The 22,325-nt window shown below is 33.0% G+C and overlaps 3 protein-coding genes and 1 pseudogene across 6 annotated transcripts; 2 read left to right on the forward strand and 2 right to left on the reverse strand.

Annotated features, from left to right (window-relative positions):
- The first annotated feature begins 1,917 nt into the window (after nucleotides 1-1,917).
- On the forward strand, nucleotides 1,918-3,515 carry LOC107929586 (60S ribosomal protein L9-1). Its single transcript, NM_001419170.1, has 3 exons — nucleotides 1,918-2,373; nucleotides 2,995-3,117; nucleotides 3,214-3,515. The coding sequence occupies exons 1-3, from the start codon at nucleotides 1,999-2,001 to the stop codon at nucleotides 3,298-3,300; spliced, it is 585 nt and encodes a 194-aa protein (NP_001406099.1). The 5' UTR covers nucleotides 1,918-1,998; the 3' UTR covers nucleotides 3,301-3,515.
- A 471-nt stretch (nucleotides 3,516-3,986) lies between these two features.
- Nucleotides 3,987-6,460, reverse strand: LOC107929599 (probable cinnamyl alcohol dehydrogenase 1). 3 transcript variants are annotated; one of them, NM_001419171.1, is made up of 7 exons: nucleotides 6,332-6,444; nucleotides 5,906-6,002; nucleotides 5,685-5,798; nucleotides 5,364-5,594; nucleotides 4,814-5,099; nucleotides 4,569-4,719; nucleotides 4,030-4,498 (listed from the first exon to the last, which is right to left on the reverse strand). In NM_001419171.1, exons 2-7 carry the CDS (start codon nucleotides 5,992-5,994, stop codon nucleotides 4,302-4,304), a joined length of 1,068 nt encoding a protein of 355 aa, NP_001406100.1. In that variant the 5' UTR covers nucleotides 5,995-6,002; nucleotides 6,332-6,444; the 3' UTR covers nucleotides 4,030-4,301. The 3 variants fall into 2 exon arrangements, with proteins under 3 accessions (XP_040962491.1, NP_001406100.1, NP_001314233.2); XM_041106557.1 differs by having other exon boundaries at nucleotides 3,987-4,498; nucleotides 5,906-5,998; nucleotides 6,332-6,460.
- Nucleotides 6,461-12,008: 5,548 nt separating this feature from the next.
- On the reverse strand, nucleotides 12,009-13,998 carry LOC107937289 (uncharacterized). Of its 2 annotated transcripts, XR_001694637.2 has the most exons (3): nucleotides 13,641-13,997; nucleotides 12,450-12,761; nucleotides 12,009-12,204 (listed from the first exon to the last, which is right to left on the reverse strand). XR_001694637.2 is itself a non-coding variant. In XM_016870154.2 (2 exons), exons 1-2 carry the CDS (start codon nucleotides 13,857-13,859, stop codon nucleotides 12,528-12,530), a joined length of 453 nt encoding a protein of 150 aa, XP_016725643.1. In that variant the 5' UTR covers nucleotides 13,860-13,998; the 3' UTR covers nucleotides 12,254-12,527. The 2 variants fall into 2 exon arrangements, 1 of the variants encoding a protein (XP_016725643.1); XM_016870154.2 differs by lacking the exon at nucleotides 12,009-12,204 and having other exon boundaries at nucleotides 12,254-12,761; nucleotides 13,641-13,998.
- A 3,111-nt stretch (nucleotides 13,999-17,109) lies between these two features.
- Nucleotides 17,110-21,478, forward strand: LOC121203347 (transmembrane protein 120 homolog; annotated as a pseudogene).
- The last annotated feature ends 847 nt before the right edge of the window (nucleotides 21,479-22,325 follow it).

Below are 22,325 nucleotides of genomic sequence, written 5' to 3' on the forward strand. Positions count from 1 at the left end.
TCCTCTTGTTAGAATGTCACCCTTATTGACTTCTCAATACCTTTCACAAAGGTGGATCAGATTGCCTGCAAGGAAATGCTGTGATTATTATTGCCATCTCATGGAAAGTCACTTTTCTGGTGCAATTGTAATATTGCATTGGGAAAATGCTGTGATGATTTTTATTTTCAAATATATGAGTTCTGTACTTATTTAGTTTTTTGAATGGTCTGATTGCATTTGTTTTTTGATTGCTCGTAGCTGACTCTTTGGAACAACCTTTTCATTTAGGCAAAACTTCAGGTGATGGTTCCAACGCCAAGGATAAAGATAGAAACTACCATCTTTTACAAGAACTTATCATTACCTGAAATTTCTCGTCTTGGCATTCAATTAATTTATATCACCAGTATTGCTTAGTGAAAATTGAATCAGTTAAATAAGAGTTCTTTCTTGTCTTAGCCATTTAGGAACTATTTATAGCTTGTGAAGTTTAATTTTTTCTTTAACTCTCTGCTAGGCAATCAGAAACAGAAACATGGTAGCCTGTTATCTGTTCCTTTTCTTTTGTGATTTTTATATAAGATAAAATCTGGTTACAACTACCAGCTCAACTTAGGATCATTTTAAATCGGCTTGTGGGCAGCATCTCTTCCACTGTTTAATTTCTTTTTATCGATATGACCGTTGCGGAAAATCCAGCTGAAAATGGTGATACGATAGAACGACTTCATCCAGTCAGAGGTCACCAAAAAGCTAACGGAGTTCATGATGATCATCATTCTGTTTAATGCCTCGTGGTTTTACTTATTTTTATCTCTTGCTGAATATCAGTATTCTCTTTTACTCCTTGGACATGTAACTTCTGAATTGGCATATATATCATTTTGTAATGGGAAAGTCCCTGCCGGTGGGGAGATCGGATGTTATTGTCTTTTTACATTGTTCATAATTTAATAATGCATTATGCATGATATTTCCCTTTGACAGTACAAAATTCTCGTCTTCCATCGACTTATTATCATCCATAAACTTATATTCAAGGATCCAATAAAAATTTAGGTTTTAAAATTCATTAAGTTTTATATGGATTTTTTTAGGGAAAATAAATAGTTGAGAGTTTTAATTAAAAAAATTGCAATACACTTGATATTGGGAGAGAAAAGTTTAAATGCTGCATTTGTATATATTTATTACCAGTCATTTTTTATTCGAAATTGGATTTTTTAAAATTAATAAATAGTTATAGAGGGTTAACTCATATTGATATTTGAAATCAGTTATAATACTTTGAAATTTTTAAGTGAATCCTTAAAGTATTAGTATCATATCAATAAAAAAATTTTATTAGTCAAGCTATCAGTTCAAGTATCAGATTTTAGCTAGAATTGGACTGAGCATAAATCATATTGCTGAAGTTTTAAACACATTTGTATTTATCGTATGTACAATTTTACTTGTTAAAAATCTAGAAGAAAGAACCCTTTTAAACTTTAATAAAATCATATTTTTTTAACATGTTAGATTTAAATTGTTTGAGTAAATATAAATTTGTTTAAATTTTAATCACGTGTTTTAAATATATTGTATATCATGTTCGAGTAACCATTTAATGTCCAAACTGGTGTTAAGTTGATAAAATGACCTAATTGATATAATAATATTGGTATTTTACGAAATCAATTACAATATTATAAAATTTACACGCGAATTTAAAGTATAAATCATAATTCGTTTGATTAAATTAACCCTATTTATATACATGAAATATATATTGATAGCCTAAAAAAGTAATATTAATTATTAATTAACATTTCACTATATCTTGAGGTCCATTTTCTTTTTATTTTTAAGCCCAAGGAGAAGCCCAACCAAAACCCTAGATTCAGGACTCCAACTAGACGTGCGTATCTATAGGGAGGCATTTAGGTTAAGTAAGGGTTACAGAGCATTCGATTCTTCCTCCCCTCGAAGCCGCCGAAGAGAGAGTCGAGAAAGGGAAACAGAGAGCAAGAGAAAATGAAGACCATACTCTCATCAGAGACCATGGATATCCCCGATGGGGTCAATATCAAAGTGAAGGCTAAAATGATCGAGGTTGAAGGTCCCAGGGGTAAGCTCACTCGTAACTTCAAGCACCTCAACCTCGATTTCCACCTCACCAAGGACGAGGAGACCGGCAAGCGTAAGCTCAGGATCGAGGCCTGGTTCGGTACCAGGAAGACCAGCGCTGCCATCCGTACCGCCCTCAGCCACATCGAGAATCTCATCACCGGTGTCACCAAAGGTTACCGGTACAAGATGAGGTTCGTCTACGCTCACTTTCCGATCAACGCCTCCATCACTAGCGGCAACAAGTCCATCGAGATCCGTAACTTCCTTGGCGAGAAGAAGGTCCCCCATCTTTATCTCGTTCCTTGCTTTGTTTAATATATTTTGCTGCATATTTTTAGTGAATCTAACTCTGATTGTTACCGACTCGTTTCATCTTTTTTTTCCATTTGATTTAAGGAATGTACTTTTTTTGTTACGGTATGAACATCTGATCTCTATTTGTTAAACGATTGTTGGATGATGCTTCGGTATTAGGGTTTAAAGTTTCTTCTGCTTGTGTATGACGTTGTATAATAGTTTAGAAAATTGTTGAAAAATGACAAATTCCAATGAATTCCACTAGAAACTTATCATTTTGGATGCCTAATATAACTTATATAGAACATTCTTATGCTAAAACAAATGAACTAAAAAGGTAGTATCTTTTTCGTTCAAGTTTGCTTTAATTTTAGTATAGAACTTGCTAAGAAAACTCGAAATTCTTCACGATTTTGATTTAGTGATGTATAGAAATTGTCAGGTATTGTGTTTTCAACCAAATTGTTCTTGTTTAGGGGTTAAAAGGAACCATGTTCACTCTTGATTTGTATGCCTGTTGTTATTTAAGAAGGTCAAGATGTTTCTGATATTTCTTTTAACATTATATTTATGTTGCTCCATTCTCTTGTTGACAAACATCAGGTGCGTAAGGTGGATATGTTGGAAGGGGTTGCCATTACTCGATCCGAGAAGGTCAAGGATGAGATCGTTTTGGATGGTAATGATATTGAACTCGTGTCTCGTTCAGCAGCTTTGATAAACCAGGTGTGTTTAAACATTCTTCTTGCCCACCTTATGCTAACATTTAACCAATGTTGTATGTTTCATGACCTGACTGTCTGACCTTTCATTATTGAACAGAAATGTCATGTGAAGAACAAGGATATTAGAAAGTTTCTCGACGGTATCTATGTTAGCGAAAAGGGCAGGATCGCCGAAGAGGAATGATTGTTATCTCAAGTCATAGTTATGGGTGCCATGTTATTTTTCTGTTATGGTAATTTCTTTGGTAGCATGGTTTTTTGTTGTTTTACCTCTTTATTTGGATTACAGCTGCTGAGTAGAAGGATGTTTATCTTTATTTGTTGTTTTGGAAAATTTTGACTTGCTGTTTGATCTTTAGTACTAAATGAAACGGGTGAAGTTTACAATTCTATTTCCTAGCTTGTTGGGTCAATAGAAGCATACTATCTTCAGCTTGGTAGTTAAATTACATTTGTAGTCACCCAACTATTTAATTTTTTTATCAAATATGTTTGCTTTTAAAATTAGTATAATAGTCACTTTAGCCCTCAGCATATCAATTTAATCTTGATTTTAGAAAAACTAAGCTTCAACATTATATATCTATCCTTCCAACCAAATATAAAAAAAAAAGCCAAAAATGAACTCCCAAAAATCTAAAATAATATTTTTTTATAATTTATTATTCTTTTAAAATTGATCTATAAATAATCTATAAAGAGAAATAATTAAATTATAACCCATGTATAAACGGTAAGAATTAAAATTATTATGCAAACTTTAAAATCTGTCAAATTATCTTTTCCTTGGTAATTTAATAGTCAGTAATCAAAACAGAAATTTAAATAATTAAGAGTGGTTAAACAAACTATAACAAGAAAGACGATACATTGAGAAAGTAAATCAACTTATTTTACTAATTATTACCACCAAAAAGATTACTACAAAGAGCAACAAAGAACGTAAAGGAAAAGGTCTAAAATTTCAACTTATTTTACTAATTATTACCACCAAAAAGACTACTACAAAGAGCAACAAAGAACGTAAAGGAAAAGGTCTAAAATTTCAACAAATATGCCTTAATATTTGTATAATAAGTGCATTGCCCACCATCCAAGATCTATGCTAGTCATGGTATGTTTTCAATAGGCGGAACTAAAAGCTATGTATCGTAGAAAACAAATTCATTTTCTCTTGGCATGATCTCATTTCAGGGTGTTCTCGATGTCGATCACAAATCGGTACTTAACATCTTTCTTTACCAGCCTTTCCAAAGCTTCATTGGCGTATTGGATAGGGATTACCTCAATCTGTGGGTATATTTTACGAGCAGCACAAAAACCTATCATTTCTTGAATCATTTTTGTTCCCCCTGTTACACTTCCTGCGAATGTTTTCATACCTGCCAAGCCAAATGGTCATTTTCAAGCAACTTAGTTTACGCTTTGACAGGTTTGAATACTGTTACGTACCCGGATTAAGGCTTGCAGGGCTAAATTTAATTTCACTCGGGAACCCAACGAGGGCATAAACACCAGCAGACTTGAGGAGAGACAAGTAGGGATCAAATGGATGATCACCAGATGCAGTGTCGATTATAAAGTCCAATGATTTTGATAGGCCCTGCACCGAAAACATCAGCCCCAGAACAAGGTCAATGATCAGAATTATTATAAATATTAGCTTCTAAGATGCTGAGATTCCTTAAGGTCTATACCTTCATCTGCTCTTGGTCAGATGTGACAACAAAATTGTCTGCACCGAGCAGACTCAGAGCTTCCTCTTTCTTAGAGATGCTCGTGCTAAGAACTGTTACTGACAACCCGAAAGCCTTCCCAAACTTCACTGCCATGTGACCAAGACCGCCGAGCCCAATTACCCCTAAAGATTTGCCAGGTTGGTTCATGTTATAGCGCATCATTGGTGTATAAACAGTGATCCCAGCACAAAGCAGAGGTGCTGCTGAAGCCAATGGATAGTTGTTTGGTATTTTGAAGCAGTATCTGTTGAAACATTAAAATTGCAGGAAAAAAAAAAGAAGAAACCAAACTATCATACACCATCAAATCCAGCATTGGTTTTATAGCATCTTTTACTTAGCAATTATAAGATGATTACATTTAAGTTTCAACTTCACTATCATGTAAAGGTGCAAAAGCCTCCAAATTACAAGGGTATACATTGCAAGTACTATCCTTAAAAGCTATCACACAAGGGTTTTACAAGGGTTAAGAGGCCATATGGTTTATGCATCAAGAAATGCTTACCTTTCGTGGACAACAATATGGCTAGAATATCCGCCTTTTGTGACTGTTCCATCGATATCAATATGATTAAAGGTGAGAACCGGCCCTTTTACACATTGAACTTCAACGCCATCGTTGCAATACTCACAATTTCTACATGAGTTGACATAAGTTCCCACTCCGACAGGATCGCCGACCTTGATGCGTTGAACATTGGAACCGACCTCCTTCACAATACCAGCAATCTCATGACTGATACAGAAGGAAATTATAATAACCAAATCAGTATAAGATCAAGTTTAAGAAAGCATTCATAAATTCACAATGAAAGAAAAATCATACCCAGGCACCAAAGGATATATTGAATCTCCAAACATATTCCTCGACCAAATAACATCAGCATAACAAACTCCACAATGAGTAATTTTTATGGAAACATCATCACTTCCTAGAGGCCTGAATACAGTTTACCAGCAACAAGAAAAAGATGATATTGAAGATAGTCCAATGAATGAATGGTGCGGTGGAATGGGTAAAAGAAAAAAAAAAGAATCCAAACGCACCTGCGACTGAATTTGTATGGTGATAGAACACCAGTTGGATCTGTAGCAGCCCATCCAAGGCAATTCTCTGTTTTGGTCTGGGAATCCATTGGTCTAACTAATCCATCATAGAACAAATACAAACTCAGTATTCTATTCCCCAATGAAAAGACAAAAGAAACAAAAAAGGGAACAAATCTTGTGTTAGATGGTGTTCGATCAGAATCCAAAACCCAGATTCCAGGTGGGCGCATCCATGGATGGATGAATTAATTTAGTTTCCATTTTGACATTCAGAAAAAGGAATGATGATGGGTGGAGAACATGAAGTTTATGGTTTTGGGTTACAAAGTGAAACAATGGATAATTCGTGTGGGGATTCAGCGTACAGACATATGAACTATGAATGGATTGTTTAAGGAAAAGAACAAAGAAGAAGCAGCTTACCCTTTTATTTCCAAGAATAAATCTGAGTGTAGAAAGTCCAAAGAGCAAAGACCAAAGAGAAAATCTCCTCCACTGGTTTCTTTTTAAATCTGTAACCCGTTTGTTTCTTCTCCACCAAAATCGCAGTGATAATAACCTTTTATAAATAACCTTTCCGTGTTTAAAAATTTTATTTTAACAACTAAAATTTTATTTTATCAAAATTAAGTGTTTAAAATATATACATGTCTTTAAAAATAATAAATAATAATAAATATGATTTGAAATTAATTAATTAATAATAACGTATACACCCTAATAAAAAAGATTAAATTTTTTTCGAATAATATATATTAATTTAATTGCAAAAAAATATTTTATTATTTTTCTAATCAAATGACTCGTAAAATTAACTTAACCAATAATTTAAATAATATCATATATATTGAAGTTATAAACACAATAATAATATATAGATATACATATATATTTAAACTTTTAACTTTACCATTTAAATCTCAACTTCATTATTTTTTACATAAAATTTTCATAAATATATATAAATAAGTATATTGTAATCTAATGTATGTTGACTCTTTCTATCCTTAATTCCATTAAACCAAAACTATACTCTCGTAAGCATGACTCATGCAGATATTTGCTAAGGTGCTCTTATCTATCATCGTCACTGTCATCAAATTATCAAATCTTCGGAGAACAGTCAAAATATCTGTAGGGATAAGTGTATATTTTATCAAATCTTTTAGTAGGGATAACAGTATATTTTATCAATATGATGCTTTTGACTAATGGTGTTAAATTTTGGCCTTATTTGTCCCGTGACTCGATCATGAATTACCACATGTCATAATCGAAAAAAAACCAACTATTTAAACAGAGGGACTTAGAAAAAGTTATACCTTTTTAATATTTCAATACAAGAATACATGTATTCGAATCTGCTGAAGCGCATTATTATTTTATTTAATGATTGGGGAAGAGCTATGGATAATTTTAGACATTGTATAAAAAAATTAGAAATCGTGATGCTAAACTCATATGAAATGAATGCATTAAATAAATAAAAAAACGTGATTTACTTTTTTTATCGATGATTGAATTATATTCTATTTCCTTTTGCTATCTTTCATCGTGTTCTTATTATTTTCTTAGAAAACTCAATTATCTTGCATCGAAAATTAAAGATAAAAAAATGACACCAGCAATTTTTTTATTTGTTGAAAAACATTTATTTTAATTTGTTTAATGTATTATATTTTTTAATTTTATTTTTATATAAAATAATAATATGAAAAATTTTAATACAGATAGGTTGGGCCGGGCTCGGGTTTTATTTTTTATATCGACTAGACTTGGGTAAAATTCTAGACTCATTTTTCAGGTTCAGGCCTAGAAAACTGGTGTAACGACCACATTTTAACTTGGAGTTAGGTATAGTGATGGACCAGGTCAGGAAATAGTAGATAAAATTTGAAATTTACTAAATAGAGATTTTTAGTATTAAATTAGGAAGTATTTAGACCCGAGATTAGAAAATATTTCTGAAATAGAAAAGATTTAAATAGAAGCTTAGGCTAAATTGAAATAATATAAGAATTGTTGGGGTGGAAGTAGGAATTTAGAAAGTTAGGAGATACATAGTGATAGTAAAAAGGAGAGAAGGATTAAAAAGAAATTTAACCAAAGTGAAATATGAGTCTTCCTAGGAATTATAAAAGATGAGTTGGGATAAAATGGTAAATAGTCAAGTAAATATTTTAAGGTGTAATGATATGGGTAAAAGTGTAAAGATGGATGGCTTAATGACTTATTAGCAAATTGACCATTTAATAAAAAAAGTGAGATATTTTTAATGGAAATGTGTAGAAAAGTGGAGAAAAGATCAAAAGGTATCATATAGACCTATCCATGGGCCGGGCGGCTCGGCCCGGCCCGGCCCAACGGCCTGCCCGAAATATGACAGGGTTTGGATAAAAATATAGGCCCGAAATATGGGCTTGGACAAAAAAACGAGGCCCGTTTAAAAAATGGGCCGGGCTCAGGCTTAACTTTTTTGGCCCGGCCCGGCCCGAATATAATAAATATATATTTTTTATTTTTATTTTTAAAATACTTTAAAAATATTTTTTTTATTTTTTTATTTTTAAAATATTTTTTTTGTTTATTAAAAATCGGGCCGGGCCGAGCCTGGGCAAAATTTCAGGCTCATATTTTGAGTAGGGCCAAAAAATTTTTCTGGGCCCGGCCCATGGACAGGTCTAGTATCATATTTTCCCAACGCACCAACCGTCACTCACTTTCCCCCAAATCCGTCCAACTTTTCTATTATTTCCTTCTATATCCTTCCTCCATTGTTAAACCATCCAAGCTCAAAACTTTTATTTTCTTTGAAATATTTTTAATGAAAATGTGTAGAAAAGTGGAGAAAAGATCAAAAGGTATCATATTTTCCCAACACACCAACCGTCACTCACTTTCCCCCCAAATCTGTCCAACTTTTCTATTATTTCCTTCTATATCCTTCCTCCATTGTTAAACCATCCAAGCTCAAAACGTTTATTTTCTTTGAAATATTTTTAATGGAAATGTGTAGAAAAGTGGAGAAAAGATCAAAAGGTATCATATTTTCCCTAACACACCAACCGTCACTCACTTTTCCCCAAATCCGTCCAAGCTCAAAACGTTTATTTTCTTTGAAATATTTTTAATGGAAGAAAAACTCATCATCCAAATATTGGTTGTAAGTACTTCAAGTAGTAATTTTGTTTAAGTTATGTTAATTAAATAATTATGTTAATTAAGTAGTTTAATTATTAAATTAATGATATCATAATAAGTTAGTAGGGGTAAGTAATGTAAATGTTACTTTAGTGTACCATTATATGATGTATTGTGGTGATAATGAAAAAGGATTAAATTGAAAGAAATTAAAATATGTTATGATATTATGAATATATGGAAAGTGAGTTTAAATGAAGTGATGTAAAATATTATAGTATTTTATGTGGTAAAAAAAGAAGAGAATTTACAAGTTTTAGTGTTATTATTATGATAAGGACTAAATTGTGAAAAATACAAAGTTATATTATTTTTTGTCAAGTGAATTAATAAAAAGATTTAATAATAAGAAAAGCTCATATAGACGAGTCCCGAACTATTGGGATATTGATGGCATGTCATTAAGGAAAATTAGCGCGTTTATCATATTATTTCGCATTTCGGTGCTTATCATTGTAAAATATGCACTTTGGTGCTTATCGTAAAGGTGCTTATCGTTATTTGCACTCCATGCTTAGTAATATGTGACATGCATTATCAATTTGTTTCCGTATATCCTAAGTGTTCAGCTAGTCTACATTAGGCTACAGTGTCGTACTTCGGTTATTATCAATTAATGGGTTACGGTAAGTAATGCTAAGTGTGATTTTTAAGAAAAATATATTAAACTTTAGGGACTAATTTGATGAGAATTATATGTATATAAAATGGATAAAAATTTATTTTATATTATTAATAACAGTAGATTTTAAAAATCTTGAAGTACTTACTAAGTCTTCAAAGACTTACGGCGTTAATTCTCTAACGCGTAGGTGAGGTAGATCCGTTTCGGCTAATATTGAGGTCGTGTGAATCTCAACTCATCACCATTCCAAGAGGCAAGATTGTATGTATGAATTTTGGGGTTAGTATAGCATGTACATGGGTTTCTGGTATAGGTGAATGTTAGATGGACTAAAATTCAAACTTTGGAAACTTTTTTATTTTGGTGATCTAATGGTATATTTTGTTAGCTTTTGAAAGTAATTTATAATAGCTTAACATATGCACGCATATATGATGTTATTATATAGATTTTGTGGTGAATTTTAATGAGTTTGAGGGTAATTGAATTGGTTTGGAAGTGTTTGAATGCTTTGAATTAGTGCAGGGGGCTTTTTAGCAATTTTCCAAACTGTTTTTGTGTCATCATAACCCAAGGTATCGATACTTGAGGAAAAAGGTATCGATACATTGATCTAAAAATAATTTTTTTTGAGAAATTGAGAGCAGTTTTGGTATCGTTTTTGTTTAGCGGTATAGATATTTTGCCCCTGTTTTGAGAAAAAACAAAATTTTAAATCATTTCCAAACGCAAACAAACATCCATTAATAACCTCGGATATTTATATTAATATTTTTTTTAGTTAAATAAGTTAAAACACAATATATGAATGATTGAATTATAGAGTATCTAGCCAAAATCGCTTTGGCACCAAATGTAAGTCATATACTGGGTCCATATAGTTGGACCGGGTATGGGGTTGTTACAGTGGGCCTAAATCTTTTACTTCATGAACAACTCTATTCCCCCCTCCCTCTCTCCATAAAGTGTAGATATAAGCATTCCAAACAAGATTGGGTATAGCAACCATAAGAGACTTATCATTCGACTGTAAAAATGCCCACGCCAGTTCTTGACTCCAAGATCCAACAACTTTACCAATGTTGCAAAGTTGCAAAACCATCTCTAAGATCTTTTTAGAATAGCTACATTCAAAAAAGATATGATCCTTTGTTTCATCATCCTTGTCGCAAAACAAACATGTTGCATCATCGTTGAGCCCCTGAGAAATAAGTCTATCTTTAGTTGGAAGCCGATTTAACACAACCAACCAAGCAATGATGTAGTGTTTAGGATATGTAAGGTGAAGCAAACCAGTTTGTGCCAAGAAATTTTGCTATTCTTGACTCCAATGTCCTCTAAAATCTTTGAAGTGATGATATTACCAACTGACGACCTAGCAACAATTTCCTTTAGCTTAAGAAATCTCCTCCAATTCCAATTGCTTATGGAATGACAAGTAGCATCCCAGTGGCTCCTTCCCTTCAAAACATATACTCTGAGTGATGAAATTCAAAGGGAGCCTTCTCCAACAAGAATGGCTCTGATTTTATGTAATATACAAGTCTTATCCCAGTCAACCAGATTTCTCAATCCCAAGCCTCCTTTTGCCTTTGGTGAACAGATCAATTGCCAACAAACTCTAGCACCAGTTGCTGCAGAATCCTTCCCCTTCTAAAAGAACTTGATGCACATTTGAGTGATCTTCGTAGCATATTAAGATCTGTATGCACATGTTGCTTTTCTATATACATTATATACAGTATATTTATGATGCAAGTCATTGAAAAGTAATTGAATCCAAAAAACAAATTATCGTGAAAAATATGTATGAGAAAATAGTTTAAAGATATAATGGTAAATAAATAAAGCTAGCCAAAGAGCTCGATTCAGAGATGGAAAATCATGTTTTACTGCTTTGGAGTTGTTGCAAATACATTGACCCTTTTTAGGAATTGCAATGAAAATCAAATCAATTCTAACTTCCAGCTTTCACTTCAATCCAATGAAATATTCACAAATAAAATATTAAAAATGAACTCAAACAACATAAAAACATCCGATATTTTGTTATTAAAAAATAAAAAATAAACAATCACTTTTTTTAAAAAAAATTTCCCAGCTCTTAATTTTGATTTCTTACTAGCTCGAAACAATTCTAATTATTTCGGAATATCGGTTCCTGATTCAACTAACCAGTTCTCTTCAACACCCCGCCCCCCAAAAATAAAAATAAATTGCCCTTTAGACCATTGAACTAAACGCAGACAACCGTGGGAATTAAGGTCAATATAATTATGTACTAACTTTGGCATCGTTTCTTGCACTCTAATTAAGCATCATCAAGTGTTGGAATACAAGTATCTTCACAAATCAACCAAAGTTAATAACAAATTCCTAGTTGATATTCTTAGTATCCTTCTTAACAACACAACACAATTTTCAGCATGTTGTCTGATCAAATTGTTGTCTAAAACCTCCAGCTACAAACCTGTCATAAAATCCAGTTAATGTTTAAAGACAACATAGGCAACCCAATATCAAATGACAGTCAGCAGGCACATAAACATTATTAACCAGGCAAACATGCTTTAACATCTTTCAGTCCATCAGATCCGATTAAAACTCATCATGGTTGTTTTCAGAAGATTCTAATGAGAAAAAGGAAGAAGGAACCTGCAAAATAAATGCCTAAGTAAGGTAAAGGAGCAGATAAAATACGATAGAGGCATTCACCCAAAACGTAAGACTCGAATTCCCACAGGATCTTTGTATAGCAGCAAATTTGATTGCATGCAAAAGAACCATTATAAATCATTTTTTAGTTTTCTTCTTTCTCTTAGCAGAAGGCTTCTTCTTTGTTTGCAGTACAGGCTCTGGAAGGCTTTCTAATTGTTCAGTTTGAGGTTCTTCTGGAAGCGTACAGTGCAAAAATTTCTTGTTGGACCCAACGTGGTTGCAGAACAACTTTAACAATTTTCTTCCCCTCATCCATTTGAGCATTATCTTCATGTGTGTTCTGCTGTTTAATCCACCAATTCCAGCTTCCTTTCATTTGAATGAAAAGCACTAAAGTTAGAAACAAGAATGTAGTATAAATACACCAAGATTGAAGTTGACAAAAAAAAAATGCCATGCAATGCAGAATCTGAGTAAACCAGCACAAAGAACGCCTAAGTAGAAACCATCAACTATAGCATGACATCCAAATGAAGACAACTACTTATAGTATGCGTAGTACTGCATCATGATACATGTCTAATTGTCGAGTTGGTGCGTGTTGCTTGGCATTGCGGAGCACATATAGTAAGCCTTTTCAGCATGTAGAAGTCATTAAAGGATATTGACTATCTAAAGAGCTCTCACTGTTTTTACCAGTATATTCATGCTAAAATGTTCAGAGACATAACCCATTTGATCGATAGAACAGAATGCAAATTAGAGCTAAAAAGAAAAAGGAAAATTACATCTTTATTAGTAATAGGTGTAAAAAATACTATGGCAATTCATTTAGATTCATCGGAAACAAAATGCAACTAAATGGCAAAGAGATATTGAGAAAATGAATGCAGTGATCTAATCTAGCTTTGATAATCCATTTTTAACAAATTAAAGTGGTTTTTTTTCCTCTTTAATTCAAAACCCTATGGAATTGTACACACATAATTCTATAAATCTTTGACATATCAATAAATGAAATGATAATTTAAAAAACAGATTTTAAGTTCATAAACTAAACCTACAAGACAATACTGTAAGAACAAGGCAACAAATGCAAGATGAAATTGAAGGAAAAGCTAAGACCTTTACTTATGTATTCAGAAACAAATGAGAATAAAGGAGAAATAATACAAATTAGTGAAGGCGATCGGCATTTTTTAAAAATGATAATCACAAAAAAAAAAATACAATCAAGAATAAGAAGACCTGGGCGAGAGTCCAAGTGTTGGGAACGGTGAGAGGACCACGTTGCTTGATGAGGTCATAAAGGGAACTGGCGATGGATTTAGCTTCCGGAATGGGTACTTTTGGATTGATCTTTCTCACATTTACTGCCCTAGTTCTCGACATGTATCGAATCAGTAGACTCCCAACGCCGCCATTCCCTCCCTTTACGTTGTTCTTCACCAACCCCGCTAACCACATCTTCTCCACTCTGTTTCTGGGTATTCAAAGCTTAACTTTCTTCCCCAAAGTCTTCTTTTCTCTGTCCTTCCCCAATTTGATTTTAAGGGTTTTAGGAAACCCAGAGAGAAGACGGCAGTGTTGTTACGTGGAACTAGTGGGCCTTTGACTGTTAATTTAAATGGGCTTTATCAACTTGAAAATTTCTACACACTTGTGGGTTGATGTTTGGGCTCTAGAATTAATTATTAGAGACCAGCAATGTTTTAAATATATATTCCATCGCAATTAATCTCATCGAAATCAATTTTATCCCTCAACGAAACTCACTTTATGCAGGTTGTTGGCATTGGGTGAGGATATAAGGTTACTGTCTGCAATATTTTTGAAATCACACCATATTAAATTATCGTTTTTTTAATTCAATCAATGTAACCAATGTTTTAATCCGATTCAATTGATCTTTTATCAAATCAATACCTCAATTGATTCTAATTCACTCGACTTTATCTTATTCCGTTGTGAATACATGGTAATCAAGTTCGACTAGTTTCTACCTTCCATTTATTGCATTTGCCCCCAACCCAAAAACTAATAATAGTAACAAAATTGAAAATACGTAAAATCTACACCCAATAAAGCATTTGTTTGTATATGTAAATGTGAATTGGCAATTGGAAAACCTGGGAAAGTTTAAGTGGTCCTTGCCCCTCTCTCAATTATACTTTTACCAATAATAACTAAAGAGATGGTCCAAATTTAAACTCATGTCAACAAAAACAATACAAAATATTTGTTATTATCATCTATAAATTAATAAATACAAAAAAAAATGATCTGTGCGATGTTGAACATTAAAATATTATGTATTTACATTATATTTATAAGATCATATATAAATTTTGATATATTAGAAAAATATTCTATAATTTTGTATACTTTCATCATTTTCTCGTATAATGTTTCATATTGCATTTATGTGATCCGTATAACAATACCGTTAATAGAAAAAAGGCCCCCACTCTCTGAAGGCTATGTTTTCGAAAAGACAACGAGAGCACAGGACGCCACTATAATGAACTATGATTCAACTATATAGAAAGGGTTAAATTATTTTTTGCGTCTAAACTTTTTTTTTAAGTTAAATCATGAATTTATTTATGGGATTTGAATTTTATTTTGTCCAAATTAGGCTTTGAATTTGACAGTTGTTCTCATATTGGGGTTTAAATTTCTTTTATTTAAGCTCATGCCCCAATGTGAGAATAATTGTTAAGTTCATGCCCCAATATGGAAAAATAATACCAAGTTCAGGGATTAATTTGAACCCCAAAAAAGTTCAAGCCCTGTTGTGAGATTTGTTGCATGGTATAGACCCTAATGTGGGAACAATTGTCAAGTTCAAGCCCCAATATAAGAACAATTGCCAAGTTTAGGGATTAACTTAGATAAAAAAGTATTCAAGCCCTAATGTGAAACTGGGGTGAGTATTCGATCGAGTCAAATTGAGTTAAAAAATTTTGAGTTAGTCGAGTTGACGAATCCTATTTTGACAATTGAGTTCAATTTGAAATTTTTTCGAATCGAGTCGAGTTAACGAATCCTATTATTTATACTCAATATTGCGTTTACATGGACCGATTACTTAACTAGTAGATAAAGTACAATATTATTTAACTACATAAACAATATAATGGTTAACTTAATGGGTAAACATTTATCAAAATGACGTACTTTTACCTTTTAACTTAATGGTTTTGACTTTTAACTTTAGAAAAGATAATCATTTATCAAAATAATGTAGTTTTACCTTTTCTTATTCGGGTTTTCAGATAACTCAAATTGTGTAATTCATATTCGAGTTAAATAAAAAAATAATTTTTTATTTGAGTTGATCCGAATAATTCGAACTATTTAATTCAAAACTTAAATTTTTTATCGGGTTTTTCGAATCAAATCAAAATTTGCTCACCCCTACGTGTAAATAGTTGTCTAGTATAGGTCCCAATATAGTAACAATTACTAAATTCAAGGTCTAACTTAAAAAAATTAACTCTAATGGTTTAACTCAATAGAAAATTAATTTATTATAAAATTTGAATTTTTTATTATAAATTAATAATTTAAAAAATTTTAAACATGTATTTTCAGTTTCAAAATTATTATTTATTTATTTAGTTGAATAATTTGGTGTAAGAATACTTATTAATTCAGTTGTAAGTTGAAGCTTCAAATAGTGTAATTGGTAGATTAGATTTTTTTTTTTTGAAATTAAAAAAATAGAAAGATAAAATTTTTAAAAATAAAAATATAAAGACGAATTCCAAATATTTAAAGAGTTGAGGGAGTTAATATAGCATATTCTAACAATACAAGATTAAGAGATTTATTACCTATCATAATTTAGAGTTGCTCATGGGCCGGGTGGCTCGGCCCGGCCCGACAGCCCGCTCGAGATATGGGAGGGTTCGGATAAAAATATAGGCTCGAAATATGGGTTTGGACAAAAAAACGAGGCCCATTTTAAAAATGGACCGGGCCTCGGGCAAGATTTTTTGGCCCGAGTCCGGCCCGGGCCCAGAAATAATTAATATATATTTTTTATTTTAAAAATTTATTATTACATGTTATATCATTTTCAGGTAGGCTCCAAAAAAGGCAGTGTTTTTTCCTTAAAAGTGAAGGGCCTAAATAGCCTGTTACAGAACAGTTTCACATCAGTGTAATGCATGTGGTTTATTTGTGATCTACTTATAATTTTCTAAACCATGCAGATATTGATGCGTGCTCTTTCTAGTCCACCATTTGGAAATTATCATGTTTGGTGGTCTCTGGCTGATACAAAATATGCAGGCACTGCATTGTTAGTAAAGAAGTGTCTTCGACCAATAAAAGTTTCTTTTTCTCTTGATGGAACAGGTATATTTGTTTGCAAACACCAATTCTTATTTTATTTTATAGAAAACATGAAAGCTATGCACTTTGTTATTCAAATAAGTAATCTTATTTTATTTTTTGTTCATTATATACAAAAAAAAAATATAATTTGATATTTTATATAATTTTAATAATAATTAATTTTAATAACAATTAATTTTAAATTTAAAAATAAAAAAATAAAAAATAAACGGGCCAGGCCCGGGCTTCATATTTTTTCCACGGGCCGGGCTCGGGCAAAATCTCAGGCCCATATTTCGCCCCGGCCCAAACCCGACCCAGCCCGGCCATGATCACCTCTAATCATAATGTATCTTTTTTTTTTTCCTTTCGTCTTCCGCAATAAAAGTTTAAAGGAAAAAAAACAGAGAAGTGGGGAGTGCTATCATAGTATAGTAGTGAGCAAAGCATCCAACTATATATATATGTATTTGTTCTTTTACATTGAAAACCTGAGCAGAAAACAAGTTTTTAAAAAATGGAGAAGGTGGAGGAATCGGCGAGTAACGTGGAGGAAGAAGTAGGAGAAGTGCTGGAGCAAGCGAGGGAGTTGCAAGAATCAGGCGCTTCGCTTTTATGGAAGCTACCCAATGAGGAGCAATCCCTTCGCCAAAGAGCTAATTCCCTCGAATCATCTATTCGCCGCCTCCGTTCCTTTATCACTTCCCTACTCTCTCAAAAGCTTTTGGATCCCAAGCTCGCCGACAAGGTTAAAAGAAACTCCCTACATTGCTTGCACCTTCCTTTTTATTGTTTCATCTTTTAATAAAATTAATTAAATTTTGGATTTGAAACAGCTCGAAGAGGATTTAGAGAGAGCCAGATGCTTTGTAACCGATGGAGAGGCCGCTGCTTTTCTTCCTGCCAAATATCAGGGTATTGTAATTTCTTTTTCTTTTTTTGTACTTTGAATGAAGTAATTTGAAGTTCCTGATGTTATGAATTTGTAATTGGGGATGACAGAAAATTTTTTGAAGACGTTTCTGGGACCAATAAATGTGCGTGCATCTCGAAAGTTAAAGAGGAATATAACAGCTACAGGGTAAGCAGCATGCTCTTGAACTCTTTTTTTTCTTTTTCTTTTTTAAAGAAGTTCTTTTATTTGATTGTGTTTTGCTTGGCATTCGATATGTTCTTCAATTTCACAATCGCATGTCATTACCCCGATATGCACATGCATGTGGATTTTACATTTCAGTCACCGCTTACCACTTTATGTTTACACTTCAAATTTTAGTAGTAGCATTTCCTGGATTCATGGTTTCTTTATTGCTTTTTGAAGGGAAAAAACGTGGTGATATTTGAGATTTAAGTATTTCTACTTACTAAGTACTATTTCCTTCAACAGGACAGGACTGCCTTTCTGTTTCTTCTCTTCCCACTAACTTTGCTTATTTTAAGATCTTGGATCTGGGAAGGATGCTTACCTGCATTTCCAGTTCAGCTGTACCAGGTATTATACATGTTTTTCCTTAGGTTGTTGATTTGTTCTCAGGGATTTAGTTCATTTCTTGCATCTAATCCAAGTTCCTTTTTATTTTCTGTGATTTAATGCCAAGTGTATGCTTTGTCAGGCGTGGTTGTTGTTCCTTTACACTGGTTTGGCTTTACGAGAGAACATATTGCGGTCAAATGGAAGTGATATTCGTCCATGGTAATTGCATGTCATCTTCTATCTAGAGTTTCCTCAAAGCAAAGTTTGTTTGCTCTCTAGTGTTGATTTTGTTTGTCAAAATGGGACTTTGTCATGAAAAATGTGATTGTGATATGCAGTACTTTTGAGATTAAAATAACCTGGGAGGTGAGTTTAAGTTCAGGCAAATGGCGACTTGTGGCCAAGATTATATTTGAAGATAAGCTCATTTCCTAGCTATCAGATGGTTCTCTTTTTCCTGTTTCTCATTTAAGGGTGACTAACAAGCTTTTAAGTATATCTTAGTAGTTTTGATGTAATGCTAGCTAAGGTACGATGCTTGAAAGATTTAAGCAATTGGTGTCATTGTTCTGGTTGATGTTTATGCACTAACACCAATCATCCTGCCATATCACATTTTCATTCTGGAGTAATCAAGTTCATGTTGTAATTCTCTCCCATGCTTAGGTTGGTGAACTTGTGCTATTGTATAGGACCACTTGGATGAGATATTTGCTTTCTACAGAGTTCCTGCTTGTGTGTGAGTACCTGGGTGAATGGAGAAGTAGAAATTAGTGAGTAAAATGCATCAGGGAGAATAAGATGTCATAAGATCGTCACAGGAGAGTTTGAAGGTGAGAGGTCACCAGTATGGGGTGGGATATTCTTATTTGTTTGTGTTAGGACATAGATGGATGGTGCCTATTTCAATGTTAAATTTCTCCTTTGTTTACTTCATCAGAACTGATGTTATGTACTGGCTGTAACTTGTAACCATTTCTCGTGCTGTAGATGGTTTATCTATATCTTACTCCTTGCCTGGTTGGAATCAAATATTTAGACCTTCAAGTAGGTAATTGGTTTTAGATCGATTGCTGTTAGTGCTTGGAACAGTCTCTTATTGCTCTTTCTGTAAACCTCTTGATTTATTGTCTTGGCTACATTGCATGATCTGTTTGTGAGAGTGTGTAGACTTGCTTGTGATTGTGTACGTGCATTTTGCTTGGCTATATAAGCCCTTCTAGCTTGGGTTGAATTGCATTAATTACAACTTCAACATGTCAAAATCAGTGGGAAAGAGGTTTTATCCATGATGGTTTTATCTGGGTTATTTGAAGTTGTTTGAATCCACTCAGTAACTGGGTCTAGCCATGGAGCCTCCAGTACCTTGTGGAATCTTCTTTATCAGTATGATTTTATGATTTTGTGGAAATTACTTATATAGTCTAGATTTAATATGTTCTCAGTTTTGTGCGGATACATGTTTCTTGGATTGTGGCTTATGCAGCTTGCAGTTAAATTTATTACCTACATTATGAAGTTCCCATGTGTTAGTTATCTATTCTAAAACTTCTAAAGTTCATTTTCAGTTATTATCTGTAATTTGTGTTTGTGAATCATATTTTCCTGGTTAGTCTTGCAATTGAATTGTTGACTGTGACACGTTCCCAGGTGGATATACCATCACTATTGTGCCATGGCTATGGCCTAGTTAGTATCACTTGGGAGGTTAAAGGACAGCCTAATTGTACTCAGAAGCAGGTCCTTCTTGTACTATTTTTCAGGAATTATATTTTGTGTCATCGATTAACGAACTGTTCAATCCTGTGCTGAGGGGTGTAAAACTTTTCCTTCAATGGGCTATGATGCTAGGGGTTGCCATGCTTCTTCAAAATAGATATCAGCGCCGAAGACTTTATACTCGTATTGCCCTAGGAAAGGTGCTATTGCTCTTTCTGCATCAAGAACATCTTTTTCCCTTTCATCAACATTAATTGTTTTTGCATACTAGTTAACCTTGGTCTGAATCCCCTTTTGTTTTTACATGTTACAAAATCTTGGCCATGAGTAGTGGCTATTATGCCTCCATCAGATCCTTGCAATATGGAGAACCGATTCTGGGTTCTAATCTTTAACATTGTTGATTTCAGGCTAAGAGAATGGATGTTGTCTGGGGAGAAACGGCTGGTCTAGATAGTCAATTGTGGGTTTTATGTCCAATACTTTTCCTTATGCAGGTAATACAAGCAAACTTTTGACTAATTGGTAAGAATGTCTAGATGGGAAATTTTCCATTTTATGTAGTTCTACTAAAAGGGTCTAAAACCTTCTGGAACTGTCCTTATGATTTCCATAGATTAATATGGTTCAAGTCAACAAATAAGTCGGTATTTTGAGTTGCATACCACTTTTAGACTAATAAGTAATCTGTTTAACTTTTTTGAAGTGGCCATACAACTTTGAGGTGGAGTACGTTCTTGCCTTCTATGCGTTTCATAAATTGATGAGTTTTGGATCAATCAAACCTTATCATATTCTTGTGTGCTTGTGAACATAATTTAGGGTTTCGAGGCATATGTTGGAGTACTATTGCTCAAGACAGCATTTTTTTGGGTTGTTCCTGAATGGCAGGTAGGTTCACTTCTCAAAGCTTCTCTCTTCATTCATTTATGCTGTTAAAAAACACATATCAAAATCAGAAAACAAGTATTACTGCTGTATATATGCTAGAAAATAATGTAATCAGTGATAGAAAAATGTGGGTTTTGGTAGATAAATTTTTGTGGCTTACTTTTGGTTGTTATGGCTGTTGGGAACTTTATAAACACGGTACAGAACTCATGGCCAAGTCAAGGTTTAAGGCAAAGATGGAAAAAACAAAGGGCAAGCAAGAGTTGTAGAGGGGGTGTTTGTAATTGTTAGCTCAATCCTAACATAGCGTTTATGATCTCATTTTGTTTCTAATGTTCTACGGTGTCTTGAACATGTTTGTTTAAATGAGGTAATGGCCAGTTCACCTGTGTAAATGGAAACGGGCAATGCCTAGAACTCTCACTTAAATTTGCGAAAAGGCTGGAAGGGAATCTCAAATCTGGGAGCTTCCTGGACCCAAAAATGGTGAAGGTCAGTCCATATTTGTTGGCATTTCCTCTCTTTTTTTCCCTTATTGGGCTTGAAGTTCTTCACCATTTTGTAACTCTATAAGATATTGCCAAGCCCAAGGATTGGCTTCTGTTTTGGGCACAAATAATTGGCTTGTTATGCAACTAATTTTCATGAGTTATGTTAATGAGGATTTTAAGGGCATAAAATAAAACATTGATTATGTTTTAGGACTGGTTCAGAGTTTAGGCTAATGCATACATAAAATTGGTTGAAAAGTTGTCCAATCAATAAAAAGATAGATAAAAAAATGTGTCCAATGTATAAAATAATGTCATATCGTTATTACAATTTATCAAACCATGAAACAAAAACATTGCTTTGTATTGTTTTTTATTGTTATTAAAAAATTAATGATGAAATTTGAAATTTTAATATTTTATCCTTAATTATCTATATGCTAAAAATAATACCATTAAGTCAAATCCATACTTTTTATTAACTAAGTACTCTATTTAATTATCAAAATTATATATTTAATAAATTGTTAACTAAACAATCCTATTCTATGGAATGAACAGAGATGACTCACAGATTTTCAACAATTTCGCGCTCGGCCTGATTTTCAACAATTCTAATTGTTATGTCACATGTTTGGAGTAAAAAAAAAAGTGGATTAAATATATATTAATGCATAATTTAAATCGTGTTAAATTAATTGGAAATAAGTATAATTACTCGAAAGAGAGAAGCGTGAAGTTTAATTTAATCCGATCTGTAAAATTGGGTAATTGTAGCAATTACTGGGTACCTTAAAAGGGTGGTGTTAATCATTAACTCACATGTAACTGTTCCATTATTAAATGTTGGATCCCCAGATTCATCATATGGAGATGAATTATTATTATTGCAATAGTATATGGACATCATACATTAATTAATACACAACTGTTTAGAGGTGGGGCAACTTAATCAACCCCATTTGAGTTGTCTTCTACATTTTTCTTTTCTATATATTTTTTTGGTCCATAGTT

Source organism: Gossypium hirsutum, chromosome D12 (genome assembly GCF_007990345.1).
Source record: "Gossypium hirsutum isolate 1008001.06 chromosome D12, Gossypium_hirsutum_v2.1, whole genome shotgun sequence".
NCBI lineage: Eukaryota > Viridiplantae > Streptophyta > Magnoliopsida > Malvales > Malvaceae > Gossypium > Gossypium hirsutum.